The sequence below is a fragment of the Rhinolophus sinicus genome, chromosome X, assembly GCF_036562045.2.
Source record: "Rhinolophus sinicus isolate RSC01 chromosome X, ASM3656204v1, whole genome shotgun sequence".
Lineage (NCBI taxonomy): Eukaryota > Metazoa > Chordata > Mammalia > Chiroptera > Rhinolophidae > Rhinolophus > Rhinolophus sinicus.
Window position 1 is genome coordinate 51702163 of NC_133768.1, and position 12841 is coordinate 51715003.

General features: G+C 36.0%; 1 protein-coding gene across 4 annotated transcripts in view; it reads right to left on the minus strand.

Moving 5' to 3' along the window:
• Positions 1-12841, minus strand: part of RPS6KA6 (ribosomal protein S6 kinase A6) — a 105474-nt gene that overhangs the window by 54514 nt on the left and 38119 nt on the right. For all 4 annotated transcript variants that reach the window (XM_074323580.1, XM_074323578.1, XM_074323577.1 and 1 more), the window contains 3 exons: positions 11911-11990; positions 8703-8809; positions 8376-8413 (listed from right to left, as the gene is read on the minus strand). In XM_074323580.1, the coding sequence (XP_074179681.1) occupies positions 8376-8413; positions 8703-8809; positions 11911-11990 (225 nt within the window). The remainder of the gene's footprint in view (positions 1-8375; positions 8414-8702; positions 8810-11910; positions 11991-12841) is intronic.

Here is a 12841-nt window from a genome sequence, read left to right on the forward strand (position 1 = left end):
AGGGACATTTTAACTAGATTAATTCTTCCTATCCATAAACATGGTATGTGTTTCAATATATCTGTATCTTCTTTCATTTCTTTCTTCAGTGTTTTATAATTTTCTGAGTACAGATCTTTAACTTTTTTGGTTGAATTTATTCTCAGATATTTTATACTCTTTGGAGCAATTGTAAAAGGGATTGCTTTCTTAATTTCTCCTTCTCATGTTTTGTTATTGGTATATACAAATGCAACTGATTTCTGAATATTAATTTTGTATCCTGCTACTTTACTAAATTCATCTATCAGCTCTAACAGTTTCTTGGTGGAGTCTTTAGGGTTCTCTACATATAGTATCATATCACCTGCATATAATGACAATTTTACTTCCTCCTTACCGATTCGGATGCCTATTTCTTTTTCTTCTCTGATTGCTGTGACTAGAACTTCCAGCACTATGTTGAATAGAAGTGGAGAAAGTGGGCAACCTTCCCTTGTTCCTGATCGTAAGGGGAATGGTTTTAGCTTTTCCCCATTGAGTATGATGTTAGCTGTGGGTTTATCATATATGGCCTTTATTATGTTGAGATATGATCCCTCTATTCCCACTTTCTTAAGGGTTTTTATCATAAATGGCTGCTGGATTTTATCAAATGCTTTTTCTGCATCTATTGATATGATCATGTGATTTTTATTTTTCATTTTGTTAATGTGGTGTATCACATTAATTGATTTGCGGATGTTGAACCACCCTTGCATACCAGGGATGAATCCCACTTGATCATGGTGTATGATCTTTTTAATGTATTGCTGAATTCTGTTCGCTAATATTTTGTTGAGGATTTTTGCATCTATGTTCATTAGAGATATCGGCCTGTAGTTTTCTTTTTTTGTGGTGTCTTTGTCTGATTTTGGGATCAGGGTGATAGTGGCTTCGTAAAAAGTGTTTGGGAGTCTTCCCTCCTTCTGGATTTTTTGGAAGAGCTTGAGGAGAATAGGTGATAATTCTTTTTTGAACGTTTTGTAAAATTCACCTGTAAAGCCATCTGGTCCAGGGCTTTTGTTTGTTGGGAGATTGTTGATTACTGATTCAATTTCCCTGGTGGTAATCAGTCTATTCAGGTTTTCTGTTTCTTCTTGAGTTAGCCTTGGAAGGTTGTACGCCTCTAGAAAATTGTCCATTTCTTCCAGATTGTCAAATTTGTTGGCATATAGTTGCTCATAGTAATTTCTTAAAATTTTTTGTATTTCTGCGGTGTCTGTTGTCACTTCTCTTTCATTTCTGATTTTATTAATTTGGGTCCTCTCTCTTTTTTAATGAGTCTGACTAAATGTTTGTCAATTTTGTTTATCTTTTCTAAGAACCAACTCTTGGATTCATTGATGTTTTGTATTGTTTCTCTGGTTTCTATTTCATTTATTTCTGTTCTGATCTTTATTATCTCCTTCCTTGTACTCCCTTTGGGCTTATTTTGCTGTTGTTTTTCCAGATCCCTTAAGTGTGAAGATAAACTGTTGATTAGTGATGTTTCTTGTTTGTTTAGGTAGGCCTGCAATGCTATGAATTTCCCTCTTAGGACTGCTTGCACGGCATTCCACAGATTTTGGGACGTCGTGTTTTCATTTTCGTTTGTCTTGAGATATCTTTTGATTTCTTCCTTGATCTCCTGCTTGACCTATTCATTATTTAGTAACATGTTATTCAGCCTCCATGAATTGGTGTCTTTCAGTTTTTTTCATGTAGTTCATTTCTAATTTCATAGCACTTTGGTCAGAGAAGACACCTGGTAAGATTTCAATTTTCTTAAATTTATCAAGACTTGTTTTGTGGCCTAACATATGGTCTACCTTGGAAAATGTTCCATGTGCGCTTGAGAACAACGTGTATTCTGTAGCACTGGGGTGAAATGTTCTGAAAATATCGATTAAATCCAAGTGGTCCAATGTGTCATTTAAGGCTGTTGTTTCCATATTGATTTTCTGTCTGGAAGACCTGTCCCTTGTTGTCAGAGGTGTGTTGAAGTCCCCTACTATGATAGTGTTACTGTTGATCTCTGTCTTTATGTCAGTCAATATCTGTTTTATATATTTAGGTGCTCCTATGTTGGGTGCATAGATGTTTACTAGGGTTATGTCCTCTTGTCGGATCGATCCCTTTATTATTATATAGTGCCCATCTTTGTCTTTTAATATGTTCTTCATTTTAAAGTCTATTTTGTCAGATATAAGTATTGCAACTCCAGCTTTTTTCTCATTTCCATTTGCATGAAATATCTTACTCCAACCCTTCACTTTCAGCCTGTGTGTGTCTTTTGATCTGAGGTGAGTCTCTTGTATACAGCATATACAAGGGTCTTGCTTTCTTATCCACTCAGCCACCCTATGTCTCTTGATTGGAGCATTTAATCCATTTACATTTAAAGTGATTATTGATAGGTACATAGTTATTGCCATTTTAAATTTGTAGTTAGATTGTTTTCATCTTTCTTCTATTTACAGAAGTCCTTTTAGTATTTCTTGCAATGCTGGCTTGGTGGTAATAAATTCCTTTAGCTTATTCTTTTCTGGGAAGCTCTTTATCTCTCCATCAACTTTAAATGATAGCCTTGCTGGATAAAGCAATCTAGGTTGTAGGCCTTTGTTTTCCATCACTTTGAGTATCTCCTGCCACTCCCTCCTGGCCTTCAATGTTTCTGTAGAAAAGTCATTTGATAGTCTTATGGGAGTTCCCTTGTATGTAACCCTCTGTCTTTCTCTTGCTGCTTTTAGGATTCTCTTTGTCTTTAACCTTTGCCATTTTAACTATAATGTGTCTTGGTGTGGACCTGTTTGGGTTTATCCTGGTTGGAACTCTCTGCACTTCCTGGGCTTGTATGTTGGTTTCCTTCATCAGGTTAGGGAAGTTTTCGGACATTATTACTTCAAATATGTTCTCAATCCCTTGCTTCCTCTCTTCACCTTCTGGTATTCCTATAATGTGCATGTTGTTGCACTTGATGTTATCCCAGAGGTCTCTTAAACCATTTTCATTGTTTTTTATTCTTTTTTCTTTCTGTTGTCCTGTTTGGGTGATCTCTGCTAACTTGTCTTCTGTGTCGCTGATTCGATCCTCTACTTCATCTAACCTGCTGTTAATTCCTTCAAGTGAGTTCTTTATTTCAGTAATTGTGTTCCTTAGTTCTAACTGGTTGTTCGTTATGATTTCTACATCCTTCTTCATGTCGTCTCTAAGCTCCTTAAACATTCTTATCATCAGTGTTCTGAACTGTCTCTGATAGGTTCGTTACCTCTGTTTCATTTGGTTCCACTTCTGGAGGTTTCTTCTGTTCTTTTATTTGGGACATGTTTCTTTGTTTCCCCATTCTGGCTGACTCTCTGTGTTTGCTTTGATGTATTAGGTAGATCCCCTAGAGTTCTTAGTTCTTGCTGGGTTATCTTATGTAGTATGTGTCCTTTATATTTGACTTGCACTACTTCATTCTTCTCCTCTGCGTGTGCTCCAAAGGTGACTCTTGTGTTGTGTATATTGTCCTGTTAAAGATCTTTAATTGCTTTTCGCTTGTGAGTAGGTGGGGTTAACTCCTAGGCTGACTAGTTGTGAGACTTGGCTCTGCCCACCGCAGGGTGTTCTGCTGCGTGAGGGTTGACCACTTAAATGTGGTTTGGTCTCTATGGGCTCTTGTGCCTGTAGAGAATTCCCTCTGGGTGTGTCACTTGTAGGTCAAACCCAGTAGTACTCTGGTTTGGTCTGGAGTTGGCCTCTGGGTGTGTAGAATCTTGTGCCTCTTAAACTGGGCCCTGGTATGGCAATTTCAGAACAAAGCAAATTACCAAGCACAACAACAACAACAACAAAGAAAAAATCAAATACATTCACAGGTAAAAACAACCGATAACCCCTACTCAACACAGGCAAAGAAATCAAATATATAAAGACAAAACAAAACAAAACAAAAAGCAGCGCCAGTCTTGGCTTAAGCCCACCAAGTGATCTTTAGGTAGTCCTCTGCTGTACCAAAGAGTCCCCTGCGTATTGTGCAGGCAGAGCTGGTCACCTGGTGCCCAGAGTGACGGTGGGACTGCAGATTTAGATGCGTGGGGCTGAGAGGTCTGGATGGTACTTTTTACAAAGTCAGTGCAGTTTCTGCCCTTTCCTGCACATATGTGCACTGAGAGTAACACCACCAGCCCTGTGTCCAGATCTCCTGAGTCTTAGGGCACATCTTCCGTGTGTGTGTGTGTGTGTGTGTGTCTGTGTGTCGCGGGCGGGAGAGTTCTGAGCTGCTGAAAGGACAGAGCTGCGTCTGCCGCTTACTAGTGATCCCTGGGAGTGCCTCCGCAGTTGTAATTGCCCCGCCCTAGGCAGGCCAGAAAGGGTGGGGGCTCGTGATGGAGGGGGTCTTCTCTCTCGCAGCCCAGTCATGTCATACTCTTCCCGCAGGCCAGAAACGTTGGTGGCTGGGAGTGGAGGAGTCTCTTCTCTCCTAGCCCAGCAAAAATCACACTCTTCCCAGCCTCTTCCCTGGGTCAGAGCTGCACGCCACTCTTCCCAGAGCCTGAGCACTAAGGCTCCTCTGTAATCTGATACTACTCCTCTGTTCAGGGGCCAGTTTAAGTCTCTGGAAGGGCAGGGGTAGGATTGGAAAAGCGGGGGGGGGGGGCAGGTATGGAGTTTGTGTCCTTTGTCCGGCCTAGGGCCCAACTGGAGGTATCAGCTGAGGTTATTGCCTCAAATGCTGGATATGCTGCCCCCTCAGCGGGAGAGATCAGCTGTGGGACGCAGAGAAAGAGCCCACCTCCTGGCTTTTGTGTTCTCTGTTCCGTCCTGGGATTCCCTGCATCTCTCCAGCTGCGGATGTCAGGCACGTTTCCACCTCCGCAGATGCAGACCCCATCCCTACAGCCGCAGATGCGGCCGCGTCTCCACTCCGCTCCCTTCCCTCTTCCCCTGCTCGCCCAATTTGCCCACCTGCAAGTAATCCTTACACAAGTCTCTTAGCTGTTCTGCATGATGAGCAGAGAGTCCTTTGATGGATTATATGTCCCGTTTGTGATAAGATCCGGAGGAGAACTCAAAAAATGCGGCCCGCTGCCACCATTCCTATGACGTCACTAAACTTATAATTTTTAATGGCATACTATAAGTAAATATTTTTTGTAAACCAGGGAAGTAATATTATACAGTTGGTTTTTATATAGATTATTGGGGGGCGGGTTCCAGAAAAAATTAAGCATAAAGATAATATAAATAATATATTAGCAAATATGCAGATATTTGGAGGGTATCCACTCTAACTGTACTGATCCTCTGCCATACAATCACAATCTCAGTATGCGCTGTCATGCTCAAAGCACAGTCATACCAAGGAACCTTTGTAGAGTACACTATCATTCTGAGTAACCTGTTAAATATTAGGTCCATTCTTTCTTTATCTGGAGGATTTTTAAAGTGCACAGGTAAAAATAAAGGTATTGCCTTCTCCTAACATTATTCTGGGGAAACTCAGGATGTTGGGGTAGACCTTGTCTTGATGAGACATTCTTAAATCACAACAGCCCACTGATATCAATGACAAATAGTAATTAATCTACTATTTTTGACTATAGTATTCAAAATAGAAGGCGATAGAAAAGAAAGGAAGATGGGAGGGACAAAGAAGGTAAAAAAGAAAGACACAGTTCTCTGTAAGAAAGAAAAAAGAAAAAGAAAAGAAAGAGATAATGGAAAATTAAAGAAAAGAATGAAAAAATGAAAACTCAAGTCTTAAAATAGTTGCTGTGAATGGTCACACTTTATTCAGTCTTACTGGACTGTTGAGAGGGTAAATCCATAAATGTAGTACTCATTACAAAACTGAATTAGACTATAATCATAAAGCAGTATAAATTATCTAATATTTATTACTGTGTACTTTCTTTAAAGCAATACTGGTGCCATTTTAAATAAAATAGATTAAATTGTGTATATGTAGTATATACTGGGAGTGCCAAAAAATGTATATGAGTGGACATTTTGGTCAACGTTCCTCAAGCAGTAGTTCACGGTAATCAGAAGTGTCTGGACGCAGATGGTAACCACTTTGCGCATCTCTTGTAATTGCAGAAGTCAAATGTGACTGTATTCATCTTTTTTTTTTAATTAAATTTATTGGGGTGACAATTGTTTGTTAGTATGTAGTCGTCTTTTGTTATCAGTATATATTGAGTACTACAATTTTAATAGTTTTTTCCTTTCTTAAAATGTATATACATTTTCTGGCACCCTCTGTGTGTGTGCGCGTGTGCGCGCGTGTGTGTGTGTGTGTGTGTGTGTGTGTGTGTATTTTCTTCCTGTTATAGGCTTGTGTCCCATACTTATAAATTAACATTGATTCTAACTACTCTACGCTTCTCAGCTAGTTTAAATCTAAAAGGTATAAAAGCAGAATTTACATAATTATAAGACTAAATATGATTTAGCATCATTATTCACCCAATTAACCTTAATATAGAAGAGAGATATAAGTATGATTTATTCTATTCTTTTTCCACTGTCCTTCCTCATCCCTGACAAAGCAGGTAATTTATTAAAAATGAAAATAATTAAATTCTAATTAGCTTTGCAACTGAAGTTTGATTGGTATAAAATAAGAAGCATATATTACATAAAATCTCAAAATTCTACTGTTCTCTCTTCATATATTTTTTTCTTTCCTTTCCCTTTGAGTCCCTTTAAACCTACTGTTTCTTTTATATATGAATAAGAGAATCAGGCTACGAGTCAGTAAGATTCACTGAACTGTATTTGAACTTTGTTACATTTGCTTGAGTTTTCAAGTTAACAACTTCATACTTTATCTTTACAGTGCAGCAGTATACGTACTTAGGAATTTTAAAGCAACTTACCTTTAAAGTGTACTGGTCCAAAATTCTCTGTAAAGGCTACATCTTTATTTTATTTATATTTTAACATCCTGATAATTAAACACAGAATATACTATCTATTTAAAACATAAGTAACCTTTTGAGATTGGCTCACTCAGCATAATGCCCTTGAGTCCATCCAAGTTGTTGCATATATCAAGAATTCTTTCCATTTTATAGCTGGATAGTATTCCACTGCATGGATGTGTCACAGTTTGTTTACTCACTCACTCTTTGAAGGACATTTCAGACATTTCCAGTCTTATTACAAATAGAGCTGCTATGAAAATTCATGTATAGGTTTTTGTGTGCACATACAATTTTATTTCTCTAGGACAAATGCCCAGAAGTGTGACCACTACCATGTTTCCCCTTAAATAAGACCTAACCGGATCATCAGCTCTAATGCATTTTATTTTAATATAAGACCGGGTATAATATAATATAATATAATATAATATAATATAATATAATATAATGTAATGTAAAACTGGGTCTTACATTAATTTTTGCTCCAAAAGACGCATTAGAGCCGATGGTCTGGCTAAGTGTTATTTTCAGGGAAACACGGTACATGGTCCTATCTATATCTTATTCTCAAAATAAAATCAGAGATGTTAAGTGGTTGCCAGGAGTTAGGGAGAAAGGGTGAGGGAGGGTGTAACTATAAATGGGCAGCACAAGAGAGTTCTTTTGTGGTTGTACGACAGTTTTACATATTGATTGTGCTAGTAGTATTCAAATCTATGTATGGGATAAAATGTCACAGAATTATACACAAAGACAAACAAAAACCAAATGTATGCAAAAACTGGTGAAATCCAAATAAAGTATATAGTTCAGTTACTTGTACTGTACCAATCAGTTTCCTGGGTTTGATAATACACTACAGCTTTGTAATATGTCACCATTGGGGGAAGCTGGGTAATGGGTACACTGAATCTTTCAGTACTATTTTTGCAACTTATTGTGAATCTATAATTATTTCAAAATAAAAAAATGTTTAATGGTATAATAAGAATACTTTATGTCTAAGAATTCTGTGAGGATTAGCACAGTGTTATACATAGTAAACCCTCAATAGTAAAAATAAAGTAAAATAAAACATGGTTTTGCAAATAAATAAAATGAACCTCTGATTGTGAAACACTTGGTTTAAAAGTTTATAATTCACTGTATTTCAAATGTGATAACTACTTACGATAAATCTTTCAGTCTAGACTGAAATTAATATGATGTGCTTTTACCTAGAAAACCAAATTCATTTCTTAACTAGAATAGCAACTTTATTGTATAATTTTTTGGTATAATTAGAACATATTTAGAGCTATCTCATCTGCCCTTTAAATGAACTTTATTTCATTAAAGAGATGAACAAAATGCAAATTAAATCAAGAAAGAGGAAAAAGGAAAACGGGCTTAGACAAGTATATATTAAAATAATGAAAACCATAAAACAAAGCTTAGGGTAGAATAAGAAAATATGCATACCTGTTAACTTGATATGTCCTATCTCATCAAGCAAAATGCTGTAAATCAAAATTAACATTCAATAAGATGGAATTAAATATTTTATATAAAACATTTACATAAACCTCATCATAAACTTAAAATAGGTTAGTATCTATTTCAAATACTGGAAAATTTTAAATGATTAATTTAAAATCAGTAGGTTTCTTATGAAGATTACTTTTCATAAGTTTTATATAATTGTAAAATTTACATATATGTTCATATGCTCTTTAAAATAAAAGACTTAATGGAGAAAATGTAGTTTTACAACATTGGTAATAGGGATACATAAGAATATAGCCTTACTTTTCTGGCTTCAGGTCTCTATACACAATTCCTAATTGGTGCAGATGATCCAAAGCAAGGGCTAGTTCTGCCAGGTAGAATTTCACGTCTTCCTCTGTAAACATAACCTAAATTAAAAATAATAAGAAAATAAGAGAAGTAGAGGATGAAACTGACCCCTTTAAGAATCCTTCTCTTTAATATTAACCATTTTAATGTAAATCTTCCTAAAACATATTATGTAGTTTGCATATCTTCTTACACTGAATGCACTGCACAGGATTTACCCCTTTCTTAAGGACTTTGCCATAATATGATTATTAATTTTACTACTCTTCTACAATACAGTGATACCTTCAGCTTCGTTGTAGTATATAGGATATTTTGGTTTAGCACTGGCAATTTCACTATTTCTACACTTTTTTCCTTCCTGTCTACTACTCAGGAATTTCGCTTTGAGCAGCTCCTACTAACTCAAAGCTTCTAATATACCAATGCAAGTTCTTAAATTAGTAATTCTTATATTAAACACAGTTCTAAACCCAACCTCTGACCTAAGGAGCAGCTCCAGACCTCTTCTGCTAGTAAAGTACATGAGTATAATGGCATTGTATTATACGTCAATATTTTTGTGACTGGGAATAGAGCTGCTTTGATGAAGTGAGAAGAGAACTGGGGTTGGAATCAGAATTAACAGTGTAACGTTTGACATGGCACTTGGCCCAGTGGCCTTCAGTTTCTAAACCTGTAAAATAAGGACAATGATATCTGTACATCTATCTAACAATGTTGTTGTGAGAGTCAAATTAGTTTATGTGGGGAAAAAAAGCTTTGTGAATTGTAAAATGCTATGTGTGCAATCATGAGGTATTACTATTATTATTATAGGTTTATGTCTATGTTCAATCCTGACTTAATTTACACGCAAAATTGGGCACTACTCAACCATTAGGTGTAATTTTTAAAATTTATCAAAGGCTTCCGATTGGCAAAACAAATAAATTGTCTACAAATTGTTTATTTTCACTAAAGAAATCTCTGTATTATTAGGAAAGTGTAAAATTTGAATGAAGTATCATAAGATCTTATAATTGGCTTGCACATTATAATTATGGCCACTGAATTACACAATGCAGACTCAGTTTACTAGTAAAATTGCAGAGAATGAACAGTTAAAGATAAATTTTGATACACAACCTACTTTTAAAAATTATCTATAGAAAAGCAAAGATCATTCATAACGTAAGTTTGCTTATTTGAATATTATAACAGTAAAAGTATGAGAACATCATTTTCATTTGATATTTTATGAAGAATTTTAAAAATACTTGTTACTAATTTAACTTCTGAGGAAGGCTAACCAAAATGTTCATAAAAACCATAAAAACTTAACACATAAGAAAACCCAAAACACAAATCTTTCAAAGTCCAAATTAAAGAATAAACTATGTCTAGGTTAGTCTATGGCAAGCACATTGTCATAAAGTTGTATCTGTGGAAAGCCTCATGATGGATGCAAATAAGAAACTTACTAAGTAGAAATTATATGCCAGTCACTGCACATTCTGTTATTACAATCTTCCAAACACTATGAGGTAGGTATTATCATCACCTTACATAAGGAGAAAGACTCAGTGATGAAGTAACTTGCCCAGAATAACACAGCCACTAAGAAGCACGCCCAGGATTTGAACTCAGGAATACCTATCCCAACTAACTACTCCCAGAGAAGCCGCTTCTGCTATGTGCAACTTTTCTTTTAAGTTTTAGGTTCACTACTATTAACGCTTTCCTATTCACTAATGATCCTATCATAAATACCTCTGAAAATGAAAATCATCTAAAACCCCAGCACCCTGAAGTAAGCATCGCTAGTCTTTTGCTGTTTGATCTTTAAATCATCCATGTATGAATGTATATGTGTGTGTGTGTGTGTGTGTGTTAACACACATGCAAACACTCTGTAGTAGCTTCCTTTCCCCCACTTACTATTATATCATAAGCGTTCTCCCATAAAGAGTTTTCAATAGTTGTAAAATATCAATATACTAATTTACCTAAATGTTCATTTAGGTTATTTCCAGTTTTTCACTATTTTAAATAATTATATAGTATGCATATATATTTTTGATAGTTACTATGATTATTTCTCCAAAATGGATACTTAAGAAATAAAACAGGAAATAGTAGGTGAAATTGTTGCATATATCAAGAGTTCTTTCCATTTTATAGCTGAATAGTATTCCATTGCATGGATGTATCAATTTGTTTATTCACTCACTCTTTGAAGGACATTTCAGACATTTCTTTGGAAAATAGTTTAAGAGTGTCTTTAAAATAAATTAAAATACACATACTATATAACCCGGTCATTACAATCTAGGTATTCAACCATGAAAAATGAAAACATGTCCATATAATCACTGGTGTGTGAATGTTTCTAGCAGTTTTATTAGTAATGTCCCAAAACTGCAAAAAACTCAAAACATCCATCAACAACTGAAAGAATAAACAAAGTGTGGTATATCTATAGTGTGGAATAATGCAAAGCAGTAAAAATGAATGAACTATTGGTACATGTAACAAGGACGAATCTCAAAATAATTATGCTGAGTTAAATAAGTCAGACAAAAAATACATATTATATGGTTCCATTTATATAATGTCCTAGAAAATGCAAACCAAACAGTGCCAGAAAGGAGACTAAGTACGGGTGGGGCAGAAAGGAGGAGGCATTACAAAGGGTTATAAGAAAACTGTTGGGATGTGGGATAAGCTAATTATTTTGTCTATGATGATGATTTCACAGGTATATACAAATGTCAATATTTATTAAAGTGTGTACTTTAACATGTGTGGTTTATTATATATCAATTATACCTTCATAAAGCTGTTTTAAACATGAATAAATTAAACACTACCTCCAGAGACATTTTGGAAACTTGTATAGCCAAAGTCCTAGGCTTGCCCCTATTTCCTTTGTCCAGTTATTGAAATTGATCTTGTGCCTAAGGAAATAATGAGTGGCACACTGAAATGATCTAAATGACAGGCAGACAGAAAATGCCATTAATTGGCACATCCACTAAATACTATGCAATAAGACAAACAGAATAATTACCATTTAAAATTTCTATAAAAAAAAAGTAATTAGTAAAAGGACGAAAATGGTTTTTCTTAGTTTTGTTTCAAGAAAAATATAGTTAACAATTTATAAACAGATACTCACCTCTTTGGATAATCTTGTGAATACATCTCCTCCCCTGAGAAAATCCAATATTAAATACAGCTTCCCTTCAGTCTGAAAGGCTAATTAGAAATTAGAATTTAGTAACAGAATAATCTTAAAGGCTTAAAAAGCTTAGTAAACTTTTTAATTAATCTATGTTTAGAATTTATCACTAAACACTCTATAGCAATTAAGCATTTAATACAGTCCATTATTGGATAATATTATCTCAAAATCACTAAACACTATGTAGCAATTAAGCATTTATTAACACAGTCCATTATTGGATATTATCTCAAAATTAAATCTGGTGCTGAAATAGCTATAAACCCCCTTCCCAGAACATAATCAACCTTGCATGTGGCTTTACACAGAAACTTCTACTACCCTCATTTTCCTGATTTATTGAGCATCATGTTCTACTGCAACTGCCTGAACTCTGCCACCCCACCTACTGAAAATCTACTACTGTGTTTCCCTGAAAATAAGACCTAGCCGGACAATCAGCTCTAATGTGTATTTTGGAGCAAAAATTAATGTAAGGGGGCCGGCCCAGTGGCTCAGGCGGTTAGAGCTCTGCACTCCTAACTCTGAAGGCTGCCGGTTCGATTCCCACATAGGCCAGTGGGCTCTCATCCACATGGTTGCCGGTTCAGCTCCTCGAGTCCCGAAAGGGATGGTGGGCAGTGCCCCATGCAACTAAGATTGAACACGACACCTTGAGCTGAGCTGCCACTGAGCTCCCAGATGGCTCAGTTGGCTGGAGCATATCCTCTCAACCACAAGGTTGCCGGTTCAACTCCCGCAAGGGATGGTGGGCTGTGCCCCCTGCAACTAGCAACGGCAACTGGACCTGGAGCTGAGCTGTGCCTTCCACAACTAAGACTGAAAGAACAACAACTTGAAGCTGAACAGCACCCTCCATAACTAA